The 17,069-nt window shown below is 44.7% G+C and overlaps 1 protein-coding gene across 1 annotated transcript in view; it reads right to left on the bottom strand.

The window, feature by feature from the left end:
* tmem198b (transmembrane protein 198b) overlaps positions 1-17,069 on the bottom strand; it is an 86,238-nt gene that overhangs the window by 9,559 nt on the left and 59,610 nt on the right. Inside the window, exons 4-5 of the mRNA XM_043694304.1 lie at positions 4,168-4,743; positions 1,980-2,137 (exon numbers count right to left, since the gene is read on the bottom strand). Of these exons, the coding sequence (XP_043550239.1) occupies positions 1,980-2,137; positions 4,168-4,743 (734 nt within the window). The remainder of the gene's footprint in view (positions 1-1,979; positions 2,138-4,167; positions 4,744-17,069) is intronic.

Here is a 17,069-nt window from a genome sequence, read left to right as displayed (position 1 = left end):
ACTCCCCCCGGGGTCTCCCCTGTAAATATTGAACAACTCCCCCCGGGGTCTCCCCTGTAAATATTGACACACTCCTCACGGGGACCCCCCTGTAAACACTGACACACTACCCCCAGGGACCCCCCTGTGAATACTGTCACACTCCCCCCAGGGACCCCCCTGTGAATACTGTCACGCTCCCCCCGGGGACCCTCCTGTAAGTATTGACACACTCACCCCGGGGACCCTCCTGTAAATACTGACACACTCCCCCCTAGGGGACCCCTCTGTAAATACTGACACACTCTCCGAGGGACCCCCTGTTAATACCGTAAAATCCATCTCCCAGGGACCCCCCCTGTAAATGCTAACATACTCCCCTCAGGGCACTATGTAAATACTGACACATTAATGTCCCGGGGATCCCCATAAATACTGACACACTCCCCCCAGTAAATACTGACACATCCCAGGAACTTTTGATGGAGCTTTATTCCCTAGCTAACCCTGTGCTGTCCCTGTCCTGGGAATATCCGATGGGGAAGCTATGATGGATGATGAGCACATAAGATGGACCGCTCGGTCAGTGTTTTGTGAAACCTGGTTACTTTCAGCCAGAAACAACAGCGATGCTGAAGTATCTGTCACTTTGAACATAACACAATGTCACAGATTGTCTCACAGGAGAATTGTAAAACCCAGTGTGACACCGAGCTCCCTGAGGGGATATTTGGTCAGCTGATTAACACCCTGAGCAGAGTGAACAGTCTGAAGGAGTGTGTTTAAGGAGGAGGGGTGCAGGGGTTTTACAGAGACAGTTGCAGAGCACAATCCCTGAGGTAACTCAAGGACCAACAGGACGAATGGCTTCTTTCAGAGGGTAGTGTGTCTGTGGAATTCTCCCCTGAGAGGCCTGTTGAGGCTGGCTCATTGATTATATTCAAGGCTAAATCAGACTCTTAACTAGGAAGGGATCAGCAGTCATGAGGCAAAGGCAGGAAAGATGAGCCATGATATCAATGAATGGCGGAGAGGAACCGATGGGCTGAATGGCCTACCTCTGCTGCTACGTCTAATGATGCAGTCATAGAGTCATAGAGATGTACAACATGGAAACAGACCCTTCGGTCCAACCCGTCCATGCCAACCAGATATCCCAACCCAATCTGGTAGCAGTCATGAGGCAAAGGCAGGAAAGATGAGCCATGATATTAATGAATGGCGGAGAGGAACCGATGGGCTGAATGGCCTACCTCTGCTGCTACGTCTTATGATGCAGTCATAGAGTCATAGAGTCATAGAGATGTACAGCATGGAAACAGACCCTTCGGTCCAACCCGTCCATGCCAACCAGATATCCCAACCCAATCTGGTCCCACCTGCCAGCACCCGGCCCATATCCCTCCAAACCCTTCCTATTCATATACCCATCCAAATGCCTCTTAAGGAGACCAGAATTGCACGTAATATTTCCAAAAGTGGCCTAACCAATGTCGTGTACAGCTGCATCATGACCTTCCAACTCCTGTGCTCAATACTTTGACCAATAAAGGAAAGCATACCAAACACCACCTTCACTATCCTATCTACCTGTGACTCCACAGCTATGAACCTGCACTCCAAGGTCTCTTTGTTCAGCAACACTCCCCAGGACCTTACCATTAAGTGTATAAATCCTGCTAAGATTTGCTTTCCCAAAATGCAGCTCCTCACATTTATCTGAATTAAACTCCATCTGCCACTTCTCAGCCTATTGGCCCATCTGGTCCAGTCACCATTGTGGAGTGATTAAAATTGGGCCTGGTGAAATGGCCAGATGTGGATGAGTGCAGAGATATCCAGAGAGGCTGCCAGAGCTGAGAGGGACTGGGAGGGGTGGTGTTGGTGTTCCGATGTGAAGATAAGAATGGCCCTGTTGCCTGAATGAGAGCGAGCGTGGGTGAGCGAGCGGGGGGGCTGAATGGGGCGAAACACCACTCAGCTACAAAATGGCGACTCACCGGAGAGAGCACGTCTCCATCGTAGCGACGGACTGGAGTTGGCTTCCGCCGGTACACGGGCTCCTGGTATTTCTTGTGGTGCTTTCTCCTCTTCCTCTTGTTGTCCTTCTGTCGTATTCTCATCAGCTGAACCCGCCGCTGCCTCCTGCTGATAAACACTGGGAGTGACACACACAAGGATCAGTCAAACTCACCTTCCTTGTCACGGGCTTAGGCATTTTGCTAAGGCCTGAACTCCCACACCCCTGAAATATCTCCCTTCCTTCTTCCCTCTCCATGTCAATGCAGTTAGGATAGCATAGAACAGAATATCCTTTATTGTCATGTGTACTGCAGCACAGTGAAACGTTTTTAACAATGTCGCCTCTAATGGCACCACCTTCAGTACAAGTACCTGCATCCAAAACTTAGATACAAAAGAGGAAAAAAAAGGAAAAGTACGATCATTACGTACAGTGTCTAAAAAATAAGTTAGAAATAGGATAGCTATAACAGAGTTAAAGGATTGGTATTACAGTCTGGTATAGAATTTCAGATGGATATTACATTGCAGCAGCTCAGTAAGCACCTGATCTGACTGCGTAACCAACAATGGATATAGTTGGAAGTTTCTGGAACGTTCCATGTTTTTATCGATTGGCATCCAATAGGATTTTTTTCCTTCATTCTTTCAGTGAAGATGAGCATCATGAACAAGGCTGGCATTTGATGCCCATCCCTGGTGAATTAAGAGTCAGACATGAGCACTCGGCCCCTCAAGCCTGCTTTCCCATTCAGTAAGCTCGGGGCTGATCATAGAATTGGACAGTTAGGCCATTCGACCCATTATGTCTGTACCGGCTCCTGAAAGAGGTACCCAGCTAGTCCCGCTCTCCAGCCCTATCTCTATAACCCTCTAACCTCATCCCTTGCAAATACATATCCATCTCCCTTTTGAAACATCCTGTGGAATCTGCCTCCCCCACTCTCCCAGGCAGGGCATTCCAAATCCTAATCACTCCCTGAGTAAAAAGGTTTCATCTTTCAGCTTTCCCACTCCAGAACTGGTCGGAAGGGTCACGTTAATAATGCTTTCTCTCCGCCGATGTTGCCAGACCTGCTGACTTTTTCCAGAAATTTCTGGTCATCCTCAACTGCACTTTCCTACATTCTCTCCATGACCCTTGATCCCCTTCCTGGTTAAAAATCTATCTGAGTTCGAATATACTTCCTGACCCAGCCTCGACAGCCCTCTGCAGTAAAGAATTCCACAGATTCACTCCCATCCGAGAGAAGAAATTCCTCCTTGTCTCTCTCTTAAATGGGTGACCTCTCATTCTGAGATGACTCCCTCTGGTCCTAGACCCCCTCACGAGGAGAAACAACATCTCCATATCTACCCTACGAATTCCCTAAGAATCTTATATGTTTCAATAAGGTCTCCTTACATTCATCTGAGCTCCAGTGAATACAAGGCCTACCTACTCAGCATCTCATCAGACAGTCCCTCCACCCCTGGGATCAGCTGACTGAATCCTTTCTGGACAGTCCCCATTGTCAATCTATCATTCCTCAGATATGGTGCCCAAAACCTGTTCACATTGTTCCAGCTGTGATCTGACCAGATGCCTTTTATATTTTTTTGTACTATTTTTACACTCCATTTCCTTTGAAATAAAGGCCAACATTTCATTTGTCTTCTCTATTACTGGCCTTTTGTGATTCGTGGACGAGAACTCTATGACTCTATGTGCTGTAGTTTACTGCAGTCTTTGAGCTCCTCTATCGAGGCATTCTTTTTGAAACCAACACAGAAGTTGCTGGAAAAGCTCAGTAGGTCTGGCAGGCTGTATGAAGAGAGAAATCAGAGTTAACGTTTCGGGTCCAGTGACCCTTCCTCCATTTTCCTTGCTACAGGCATCACCCGGTTTTTGAAAGTTTGCTTTACGCCATTTCGCTTTTACCAAAGACCTACATTAGTACCTGTTTTGGCTAACTGATAGAAACCCGAAAAGGATTTTTGCTTTTATGAGAAAAGGCTAAATCTTTCCCATATAAATTAATGCTTCTTCACTTTACGCCATTTCGGTTTACAAAAGCTTTCATGGGAACGCTCTAGTTTCGGGGAAACCTGTTTCACATCCCAATTTCCGCATGGTGAGGCTTCACCAGCCTCTGTAGGCCCGTTACCCCCGGTTACAGGGCCTACCTTCTGTATGAGAGTAGCCTTCTGCCGTGACTTTAAACTGCACCAGGACGCCGAGAGAGGTCAGCACCGGCCAGACACCCAAGATGACCCAGCTGTACCAGCAGACGGGCTGCACTGGAGCGACCTTCACTCTCTCGTAGATGTACTGCACGAGCAGGAAGAGCTCAATGAAGTAATCCACCGTCACGGTGATGACGGCGCTCCCGAAGACGGCCGTGGACAGCACGGTGAAGAAGCGCTGCCACTGCAGGGTTAGCACCGCAAAGAACATTCCGGCACCCAGCAGCAGGCCGATGGGGACCCAGACGGTGTGGGGGTGGTAGAACTGCTCCAGCACCACCAGCGTCGCCACGGCGACCAGCAGACCCAGCAGCAAGCCCACCATGAAGAGGCCGACGCTCCGCACCAGCATGGTGACCAGGCCACAGAGGATGCCAATGCCCAGGCCGATGCCCACGCTGACCTCCATACTCAGCTGCGTGTCCAGTACCCTCTCCTTGTAGCACAGCATGAAGATGACGATGGAGCCGAACATTAGGCCGGTGAGGAACATGATGGCTTTGAAACAGCGGTAACCTGAAACGCAAGGAGTGAGAAAACAACCATCAGGAAAACCTCTCCATTGTAAGAAAGGTGTAAAGATCCCAACTACTAAACAAGTCCTACTGAAAAAGGATAAGAAATACATAAGATCGAGGAGTAGGAGTAGGCGACTCAGCCCCTCTGGCCTGCTCTGCCATTCAATAAGATCATGGCTGATCTTAGGATATCTGGGTGGCATGGACAAGCTGGACCGAAGGGTCTGTTTCCGTGCTGTATATCTCTATGACTCTATGTCAGCATTAATGCCACCTTAGTGCCCATTCCCCAAATTACTAATTAAAAATGTGTCTATGTCCCCCTTAAATTTACTTGATATCCCAGCAGCCACCACACACTGGGGGAGTGAATTCCACAGAAACTCAACCCTTTGAGAGAAGTCGTTCCTCCTCATCTCTGTTTCAGATCTACTAACCTCGAACCTAAAGCTAGTTCCTCTCATTCTAGATTGTTCCACAAGGGCGAACATCCTCTCTATGTCTGCTTTGTCAATCCCCTTTAGCATCTTATGGACCCCAATTCAATCTCCCCTCATTGTCTTCTAAACTCCAGACAGTATCTACTGAAACCGCTCAATCTCCTCACGTCTGGAATCAATCTCATGAACCTCACTGAAATCTGGGTTGAGAGATATTTTTCATTATTGAATGTGGTCCTCATTCACTGAAACACAGGATTCTCTTTAACAAACAAAAAAAAACCCAGGCCTTCATTGCATAAAAGGAAAGTAATAAAAAACACAGAAAAGTTAAAATTTCTACTTCAGGCCATTCTGTAATAACGCCCATTTCATTCATGTGAAATGGCTATAATGTGATTGATAAATTGGGGACATTGTTTGGATAATGCAAATTTTCTACTGAACAGGTAAAGTGATCTTCTATTGGTGATTTCTACCATGTGATTTTCTATATCGTAAAGTTTCAGAGGAACACAACTGATCGCATTATAGCAGAGCGACCTGTATTCTGCATCACAACATTTCAAATCCAGAGAAATTATCTTTTTATTTCAAATCCCCAGCTTTGAATTAATTGCTCCTCCTAGGTCTGTTCCGTGAACTGTCAAGTCTTTTTAAATAAAATCCTCATGAAACTGAAAGCTCAAACTTTCTCAGTCTTTTAATGATCTGCTGATTTCAAACTAAACACTCCTGGTTTGGACTTGTCACATGCTAAACCTTTACTCGAAAAGTAACAGTCTGATGGATGTAACTTTGCTCGCTGAGCTGGAAGGTTTGTTTTTCCGACATTTCATCACCCTACTAGGTAATATCACCAGTGAACCTCCAGCGAAGCACTGGTTGTATGGCCCGCTTTATATTTATGTGTTTAGGTTTCCTTGGGTTGGCGATATCATTTCCTGTGGTGATGTCATTTCCTGTTCTTTTCTCAGGGGGTGGTAAATGGGATCCAAGTCAATGTGTTTATTGATAGAGTTCCAGTTGGAATGCCATGGTTCTAGGAATTCTCACGCGTGTCTCTGTTTGGCTTGATCTCGATGGTTGTGTTGTCTCAGTCGAAGTGGTGTCCTTCCTCATCTATATGTGAGGATATTAGTGACAGTGGGTAATGTAGAGTTAACTGCGCTTTCAAGTTCATTAGCTGCTGTTTTAGTGCGTTGGTGGGTTTGTGGGTTACCATGTTGCCAAAGGGTCTGAGTAGTCTAACAATCATTTCCAAAATGTCTTTGATGTAGGGGAGAGTGGCTAGGGTTTCTGGACGGGTTTTGTCTGCTTGTTTGAGTTTGTTGCTGAGAAATCGGCAGACTAATGTCATTTACAAAATACCGTGCAAGGACTGTAACAAACACTACATTGGACAAACAGGTAGAAAACTAGTCAACAGGATACATGAACACCAACTAGCCACAAAACGACATAGCCCTCTCTCACTAGTATTTTTATCTTTTCCTTGATTTTTTCTGCCACACTGCCAGACTACTTGTTTTTTTCCTGAAAAAACTAGACAAACTCACACAAAATAACAACACAGACAACCCCGAAGCATGGATAAAAAACTTATCTGACCCACCCTTAACAGACACTGAAAAAGATGTCTTAATAAGAGGATTAAATTACAACTTCCGGGATGCAGACAAGAAAGATTTCTTAGCAGCATCAGAAACAACACTGAAAGACAATAAACTCACAGAAGAAACCCAACAAATTATCAGACAGACAGTTGCACCAACATTAAGCAGAAAAAGGAAGGACACACACTCAATACAGAAGAAAGGAAAGCACTGGGAGGACTCAAAAAAAAGATAAAAATCCATATCATAAGAACATTGTTATCCTACCTACAGACAAAGGATGCTTGACAGTCATTTTAAACTGAACAGACTATGTTGAGAAAGTGAACGCACTGCTTGCAGATACCGACACTTACCAACAGGTGGCAGTAGACTCAACCCTACAACTAGAAAATCGAATCACTGCCCTACTCAAAACACTTAAGAAACCTGGAGAATTAGACAAGACAGACTTCCAAAAAATGAAACCAGATGGATCCAACACACCATGCTTCTAGGATTACCCAAAATTCACAAACCAGGATCACCCCTCAGACCCATAGTCTCGCTACCCGGAACGCTAACATATAGATTAGCCAAGGAGCTACACCAAAGACTAAAACACTTAGTATAAGACTCACACCACTCTATCCACTCCACCCAAGAATTCCTGACGTCATCAAGGACACCAAGATAGAAGAGGATGAAATATTGGTCTCCTTTGATGTAAAAGCCCTGTTCACATCCATCAATATCAACCTGGCCAAGGAAACACTGACTACACTAATAGAAGGCCCAAAGACACATACACCAAACACCACCAACTTCACCTGCAAGGACAGTATCATCAAGCTAGTGGTCCTATGCCTTATCACCCACTTCACCTTCAACAACAAAACCTACAGACAAACCAACGGGACACCCATGGGATTTCCGATATCAGGGTTCTTAGCAGAGACAGTAATGCAGAGACTTGAGCAAACAGCTCTGCCAACCATTCAACCCAAACTTTGGGTCTGCTATGTGGTTGACACCTTTGTCATCACAAAACAGAACAAATTAGAGGAAACCTTCAAGACCATCAATAATACCCTTATTGGCATAAACTTCACTAAAGGGGAGGAAAACAACAACAAACTGCCATTCCTAGATGTCACAGTAGAGCGAACAGCCAATGGGGAACTTCAAACCAGCGTCTACAGGAAAACAATACATATGGACCAAATACTGAACTACAGAAGCAATCACCCCAACACCCACAAGCGAGGCTGCATCAGAACATTATTTTAACTTGAAAGACCCTATACAGACAACAAGCAAAACTAATGCCATTTACAAAATACCTTGCAAGGACTGTAACAAACACTACATTGAGCAAACAGGCAGAAAACTAGCCACCAGGATACATGAACATCAACTAGCCACAAAACGGCATGACCCTCTCTCACTAGTATCCTCACATACGGATGAGGAAGGACACCATTTCGACTGGGACAACACATCCATCCTAGGACAAGCCAACAGAGACCCGCACGAGAATTCCTAGAAGCATGGCATTCCAGCTGGAACTCTATCAACAAACACCGAGTGAGACCACATCTACCATCCCTGAGAAAAAGAACCGGAAATGACATCTTTACAGGAAATGAGATCAGCAACCCAAGGAAACCTAAACACATAAATAAAAAGTGGGCCATACCACCAGTGCTTCACTGGAGGCTCACTGATGATGTTACCTAATATGGTGACGAAACATCTGAAAATGAACGTTTCAGCTCAGTGAGCAAACCTACATCTAGAACCTCAACCTGAACTCCAACTCTTCTCAAAACTCACTCGTGACTGTCGTATATTCCTTTCCTATTTGCTTCTAACCCCAGTCAGATCTCCAAAACTGCCCTCAAAGCTTAAAAAGGTTTGCTGAACTAAAATCAATTCTCGATTCCTCTGAATCAAATGCAAGGTAATGCCTTTTAATGTTTACTCCCACTATCTTAAACTCCACTGTATCAACAATCTTCCATTTGCCATCCAGGGAAGGTTTGCGTTCTCTATCAACTCTATTAGGTCACTGTTCCACAAGGACTCCCTGACCTTGTTTGTAACCTTCCATCATAATGGCAGTGTGTTGACCATGTTCTCTACGGTGTTACTGATGTTGGCACCAGGCTCATCTCAGAGTCAAAGACTGTGGGGTTTGTGCCCCATTGTCACTGGCAAGACCAGCATTTATCGCTCATCCCGATTGGCCCTGGGACTGAGCGTCTTGCTCAGCCATTTCAAAGGGCAGTTAAGACTGACTGTGGGTCTGGAGTCACATGTCGGCCAGACCAGTGAAAGATGGCAGATTTCCTTCCGTGAAAGACATTGGTGAACTAAATGGCTTTACATGACAATTGACATTGGTTACATGGTATTCATTAGACCACCTTTCTACAATTCTAGATTGCTAATAAATTCATATTTCCACCACCTGCAGTGGTGGGATTTGAACCGAAATCCCCCTGACATTAATCTGGATTACTTATCCAGGGGCAATATCACTTGGCCAGCACCTTCCCAGTGTGCAGCGGGCAGTAGTACATGGGTGTGCGACACTCTCAGAGGTGCTGCTGTTCAGGTCAGACCTGCCCTCTCAGGTGGGTATAAAGGATCCCATGGTCATTAAATAAAGAACATCAGCATTTATGCTTCAGTTTTACAGGCAGTATTGTGTACAGTTTAGCTCCTCTTATTAAAGGAAAGACGTACTTGCCCTCAGAGGAGTTCACAAAGCTTCACCAGAGTGGGGCAACATGGTTAGCACTGCTGCCTCACAGAACCAGGGACCCAGGTACAGTTCCAGTCTCGGGCGACTGTCTGTGTGGGGTTTGCACGTGCTCCCAGTGTCTGTATGGGTTTCCTCCGGGTGCTCCGGTTTCCTCCCACAGTCCAAAGATGTGCAGGTCAGGGTGGATTGGCCATGGGAAATTGCCTACGATGTGCAGGCTAGGTGGATTAGACATTAGAAATACAGGGACAGGATAGGGATTTGGGTGGGATGCTGTTCAGAGGCTGAATGGCCTGTCCCCACACGTAGGGATTCTATGATTAAATTCTTGGATGGTGGGATTGTTTTATCAGGAGAAATTGAGGGAAGTGACTCTGTATTTCTGAGATTTTTGAAGGCTAAGGGGTGATCGCATTGGAACTTGAGAAGTTGTTTCAAGCTGAGATAAGGTGAATCTAGATGGGGTATTACCTTCCCGCCCCCCCCTCCCCACCCAAGCTGGTGAGTCTCGAACCTCAGGGTAATAGCAGGCCATTTGGGGACTGAGATGAGGAGGAAATTCTTCACCTTATGATGATGTGATGGTGTAGTGGTAGTGTCACAGGACTAGGTTCTGGATTAGTGGTGCTGGAAGAGCACAGAATTTCAGGCAGCATCCGAGGAGCAGTAAAATCGACGTTTCAGGCAAAAACTCTTCGTCAGGAATACAGGCAGAGAGCCTGAAAGGTGGAGAGATAAGCTAGAGGAGGGTGGGGGTGGGGAGAAAGTAGCATAGAGTAGATTCAGGGCAGAGGAAATGACCTGGGAGTTGCAGTGGGAGAGGAAACTCCCTGAGATTCTTGTACAGAGAGGAGGAAAACTTCTTCAAGGCAGGCATCCTTGCAAGAGGATTCGCAGTAGGGTTAAAATCAACTAGGTAAAAGTTTCCAGCATCTGCAGTTATTGTTTTTTCCCAGTGCCACAGGACTAGTCATCCAGCATCCCAGTCTACTGTTCAGGGAATAAAAGGTTTGAATCTCATCATGACAGAATCTTGGAAATGAAAAATCTGTAATAAAAAGTTCCTTTAATAGTGACCAGGGAACCACTATCCATTGAGGTAAAAATCCATCTGGTTCACTAATGTCCTTTAGGGAAGGAAATTTGCCATCCTTACCCGGTCTGTGGGTATGTTCACCAATCTGGGAAGTTGATTTGCAGACATTTCGTTCCCTGTCTACATGAGATCTTCAGTGCTTTGGAGCCTCTTGTGAAGCCAATCTGGCCTACATGTGACTTAAGACCCACAGCAATGTGGTTGACATAGAACATAGAACATAGACCATAGAACAATATAGCAGAGTACAGGCCCTTCGGCCCTCGATGTTGCGCCGACCTGTGAAACCAATCTGAAACCCATCTAACCTACACTGTTCCATTCTCGCCCATATGTTTACACTATAATCATTTAAATGTCCTTAACTCTTTAACTGCCCTCTGGGCAATTAGGGATGGACAATAGCCACATCTTATGAACATACTTAAGACAAAAGAGATGAGATTCTTTGGAATTCTTTAACCCTGTGGAATATCAAACATTCAGCATGACTACACCCTGAATGTGTATTCCATCGGCTGTGGAAAGCCTTTAGCATGTCCTGAGATCACAGACGGTGCTATAGCAATGCACATTTTCTTTCTTTCTGAATGAGGGAATTCGACATCATACCTTGCCCCCTTTTCTAATATTTATTTCCTCAATGAGGACTTTTTTGAAACATGGCTTGGGCCTTTTACCAAAGCCCATCGTCTTTCTCAACATGCCTTCAGGTCCAGCAGTGTGAGCATAGTGACCGTGAAGTAGACCTGACATGATAGGCCAACGTGGTGACCAGGCCACAGAGGATACCGAGATCAAGATGGTGGATCAAGATGGCGGCTCATTGCCACTGTCTCAAGCTCAGTTATGGTTGGGCACCAAAGGTTGACTTTGCCTGTGATGCCCCCCTTCCCATGTCCCGCCAACCCATTCAATGGTCAATCCGTCCATTCTAAGGATGGCTAGCAATTGTGACGATACTGTTCCGTAAATGGGTTTATGCTGGCCTTGAATTTTTTTTTTCAGGAAAGTCTTAAAAGCAGTGATTCCAAAATGTATGGGTTGAACTAATTGAGAACGCTTTCAAGTTAAAAAAACACTTGTACAATGAAAGGGGAGTGGCCAGTCCTCCCAGCTCAGCTTTTCTCTGGTGCGGTTTTGGTTTGGTTTTCACAGTCTGGCTGCTCACTGGAAGCGGGCAGTCAGTTGTGAAGCTGCTGGCCCAAGAAACAGACAGATGGAAGAAGGTGTTCCACACTGAATGTCTCTGCCATTTTTCTCTCTCTCCTGTAAGACCCTGTGTTTGATTTGACCTTTTTTGCCAAGGGGGTGTTTATGGGGGATTGTTGCAGGAATTTGGAACAGCATCATTATGTTGGGATAGTCTGTTGGGCTTTTGGATAGGTTAAGTTATTCTGTATTCTCTTCTCTTTTCTTTGTGTTTCATTTGGTAATCTTGCAAATAAATTCTGTTTTGTTTAAAACTAAGTGGATTGACCATCCTCCTGGAATATCCATTCTATTCCTGATTAAAACAATTAGCAAAGGTAGGGTCTGGGCGACTTTCTTGAAATGTTTTGAGGGGCTCTGGACAGGTCCATAAGCGATTGGTCCTGTGGTTCCAACTTCAGTCTACTGTTGTTGGACTCGAAGGCAGTGAGTGGTAGGTGTTAGTGCCTTTTGGAGTCATAGAGTCATAGAGATGTACAGCATGGAAACAAGCTCTTTGGTCCAACCCGTCCATGCCGACCAGATATCCCAACCCAATCTAGTCCCACCTGCCAGCACTCGGCCCATATCTCTCCAAACCCTTCCTATTCTCTACCCATCCAAATACCTCTTAAATGTTGCAATTATACCAGCCTCCACTACACCCTCTGGCAGCTCATTCCATACACGTACCCTCCGCGTGAAAAAGTTGCCTCTCAGGTCTCTTTTATATCTTTCTCCTCTCACCCTAAACCTATGCCCTCTAGTTCTGGACTCCCCGACCCCAGGGAAAAGACTTTGCCTATTTAGAGCTGAAAATGTGTTGCTGGAAAAGCGCAGCAGGTCAGGCAGCATCCAAGGAACAGGAGAATCGACGTTTCGGGCATAAGCCCTTCTTCAGGAATGATTCCTGAAGAAAGGAGAGATAATTACAGCAATAGCTCAACATTTAAATTTGCTGGAAACACCATAAGACTGTTTGGAGATGGCTAAAGTTCAATTGAAAATGAAGCAACTTGAGTTAGAAGGAGAAGACAAGGAAAGGGCAACAGAAACGAAACAGTTTTAATTATGATTAAAAGCAGAGAGAGAAAGAGAGAGAGAAACGAGAGAGAGAAAAGAGAGAGAAAGAGAGAGAGAAAAGGAAGAAAGAGTGGGAGTTTGAACTTCAGAAACTGGCACTCAGACAGGAGAGTCAGCTCAAAAGGGTGGAGATGAAGGCTGAAGGTAAGCTGAGGGAGGAAGAGAGTGAGGATGTGCAAACCCACGGTAACCAAAGGCCTGGGGAGGATCTGTTTAAATATATTCAAGCATCGCCTAAATTTGAAGACAAGGCTGTGGAAGCCTTTTTTTAATCTCATTGGAGAAAGTGGCTAAACAAATGCAGTGGCCAGTCCACATGTGGATTTTGTTGATCCAACCAAAACTTGTCGGCAGAGCTAGTGAGGTATTCACATCACTATCAGGGGTGGATGAGGAGGTGATGAAAGCCATCTTAAATGCATATGAGCTTGTACAGACAATGTCTCAGGAATCTAAGGAGGGACCCTGGTCAAACTTACACTGAGTTTGAAAGGATCAAACCAATTAATTTTGACAGGTGGGTAAGGGCATTAAAAATAGAGCAAACCTCTTAGAGAGACGGTTATGTTGGGGGATTCAAAAATACATTTACTGAAGTAGGAAGAACTTATGTGGAACAGGAGATAGTTAAAACGGCAAGATTAGCCACTGCAATGGCTGCTGACTATGAGCTGGTCCATAAAACACAGTTTGGCTTCCAGCATCAATATCAATCCATGAGGGATAGAAACTGGGAAAAGAGAAATCCTCATGTAAAAAGGGAAAGGTAGAGCTCTGTGAAGATCATCAGGATAACTTACCACGGGGTAAAGCAGAAGCCCCTGAAGGGGAAAGAGAAGTTAAAAAGCTCCAGTGTTTTCACTGTAATAAAGTAGGCACATGAAATCACAGTGTTGGTGGGTTAGGAAAAGCACTGGGAAGCAGTAGGAAAACAGGATGAGCCAGTGAATTTTGTTGGAGTGGTGATGGAAAGCACAGTGCAGGCTAGATAGCTGCAGCAGAATGTACAACCTGGTCGGAGGTTGGTTAAGGAGGAGGTGCCAGATCCTCTTAAACCATATACCTGCGAAGGTAACGTTTACTCACGTAGGCCAGGAGCAGGAGGTAAAGAGGTTACAATATTAAGTAATACAGGATCCTCTCAATCTTTGATGTTGAAAGATGAGGAGATATGTACCTCTGAAGGACTATTACCAGAAAAGGTACTAGTAACCGGAATTCATAGTGAGACAAGATGCACTCAATTATATAAAGTGAGGTTAGATTGTCCAGTGAAGAGTGAGCAGATCATGGTAAGAGTACTGGACAAACTCTTAGCTCCAAGAATACAATTTGTCCTCGCTAATGACATAGCTGGTTCACAGGTAGCAGTGCTGCCTACTGTGGTTGAAAAGCCAATGGAAACTCAGGCAACTGAACTATTGCAGGACACACACATCCTGGGACTTTTCCTGATTGTGTGGTAATGAGGTCACAAAGTCATCAGTTGAAACAGGAGAGATCAAAGAGCACAGCTAAGAAAGTTGAAGGGGAATTAGCAGAGACCCTGTTTGATCAGATGGTGGAACAAGCCAGGAGCAGACATTTTTAGCTCAGATAAATTAACCGAGTCACAGCAGAAAGATGAAATTTGTATCAATAGGCACACACAGAGAAAGAATCCGAATGTATCCCTGAATGCTACTATCTTAAAAATGCTGACTAAATGAGGAAATGGAGACCATCACATCTTCAGGCAGATGAGAAATGGGCAGAAGTTCATCAAATCGTATTCCCAGTGGGTTATAGAAAGGAGATGTTGTGAGTTATGCATGAACTACCAATAGGGGGGTCATTTAGGGGTAAGAAAATCCCATGCTAAAATACAACAACATTTTTTACTGGCCTGGACTGCACAAGGATATAGTTGCATTTTGCCAGACATGTCATACATGTCAGGTAATCGGAAAATCACAGGCGTAAATAAAATCCGCACCTTTAATACCTGTTCCTGCATTTGAGGAACCTTGTAGAAGAGTCTTAATTGATTGCGTAGGACCCCTACCTAAAGCAATAACTGGGAATCAATATTTGTTAACAATAATGGATGTGTCCACCAGATTTCCAGAGGCTGTTGCATGACGCAATATCACAGCTAAAAGGATTGTGGAGGAATTACTCAAAGTTATCACTAGGTACGGACTACCCACAGGGATACAATCAGATCAAGGGTCAAACTACACATCGAAATTCTTCAAGGAAACTATGGGCAGCTTAGGAATAAAACGATTCAAATCGACTGCGTGCCATCCAGAGTCACAGGGAGCACTAGAAAAGTGGCATCAGACATTAAAGACCAGGTTTAGGGCTTTCAGTCAAGACTATTCAAATGACTGGAAATTTCATGATCAGAGATACAAGAAAGGAATCAACCAAATTCAGTCCATTTGAATTAATTTTTAGGCATGAAGTGAGAGGACTGCTAAAATTTATTAAGGAGAAGTGGGTCAGTCAGAATTCAGAGACCACATCTTTGGACTATGTGTCAAATTTTCGGAAAGATTCAATAGAGCCGGGGAGTAGGCTAGACAGCATTTAAAAACATTACAGCATACAATGAAACAGGAAGCATACAAGAAATCAAAAACTCGCAATTTTGCTGTCAGGGATAAGGTTAAGTGGACCTTATCAAGTCAAAAGGAAATTGAGTGAGGTGAATTATTTGGTAAGGACTCCAGATATAAAGAAATCCCACAGAGTGTGTCACGTGAATATGCTCAAAAGATATTTTGACACCAAAGGAAAGCAAGTGGAAATGTGTAATTGGTTACAATACAGAGTGAAGAACCAAGTTCAGAGGATTCTGAACAGACATTCCTCAAATTGAATTGAACAGTGAGAAAGTGGTCAAAAATTGGGATAAATGATTGAGTTACCTTCCACAAGAAAATCGAAATGATCTGAAAGAGTTATCACTATCACATGGAGACATATGCGGAAATAAACTGGGAAGTACTAACCTAATTGTACATTATAGGAGATGCTGTTCCAATTAAGCAACATAGGCATAACCCTCTAAAGTTGGCAGAGGTTCAGAAGGAGATAGAGCGCATGCTTCAAGATGGCATAATCAAAGTGAGTTACAGTGACTGGAGCTCACCCATAGTCACGGTGCCAAAACCAGATGGTACCCAACGGTTATGTGTGTACTATTGCAAAGTCAATGTAGTTAGAAAAATTAATGCATATCCGATTCTGCATTTGGAAGACTGTGTTGAAAAGGTGGGACAAGCAACTTCCATTTCTGATTTGGACTTGCTCAGAGGATACTGGCAGGTACCTTTGTCTGAAAGAGCAAAGCTGGAAATGTGTTGCTGGAAAAGCGCAGCAGGTCAGGCAGCATCCAGGGAATAGGAGAATCGATGTTTCGGGCATAAGCCCTTCCTCAGGAAGGGCTTATGCCCAAAACGTCGATTCTCCTATTCCCTGGATGCTGCCTGACCTCTGACCTGCTGCGCTTTTCCAGCAACACATTTCCAGCTCTGATCTCCAGCATCTGCAGACTTCACTTTCTCCTCTGAAAGAGCAAAGGCAATTTCAGCTTTCATAATACCGAATGGACTGTATCAGTTTAAAATCATGTCAGTTAGTATGAAAAATGCGCTAGCCACATTTCAGAGACTGACCAATAAGGTCATTTCAGGATTACCCAATTGTGTAGTTTATATTGATGACCTGGTGATTTCAGTTACACATGGAAGCAACATTTATCAGACTTGTTCAATCGACTTCGGGAGGTGATAAACCTGGCTAAAAGTGAATTTGCCAAATCCCAAGACCATCCTGGGCCATGTTATTGGACACGGCCAAATGGCCCCATGGGATGCAAAAGCAAAGGTAACTGGGGAGTTTCCCACACCATCGGCAAAAAGAGCAGTATTATGGTCCCTGGGATTGAGTGGAAAATTCAGACCAATGTTTAGCGTGTGGCTGCTCCACTCACTGAATTGCTAAAGAAAGGAAAGAAGTTTCATTGGACAGCAAACTTTCAGAAGCATTTGACAGCTGGAAAGCTGTGTTAACCACTGCCCCAGTATTAGCCACACCTAATTACGCAAAGCCATTCAAGGTGGCTATCGAGGCGTGGTGTGGATGTCAGTGCTGTACTCT

Source organism: Chiloscyllium plagiosum, chromosome 7 (assembly GCF_004010195.1).
Source record: "Chiloscyllium plagiosum isolate BGI_BamShark_2017 chromosome 7, ASM401019v2, whole genome shotgun sequence".
Classification (NCBI taxonomy): domain Eukaryota; kingdom Metazoa; phylum Chordata; class Chondrichthyes; order Orectolobiformes; family Hemiscylliidae; genus Chiloscyllium; species Chiloscyllium plagiosum.
This window is presented reverse-complemented; position numbering and strand designations above follow the sequence as displayed.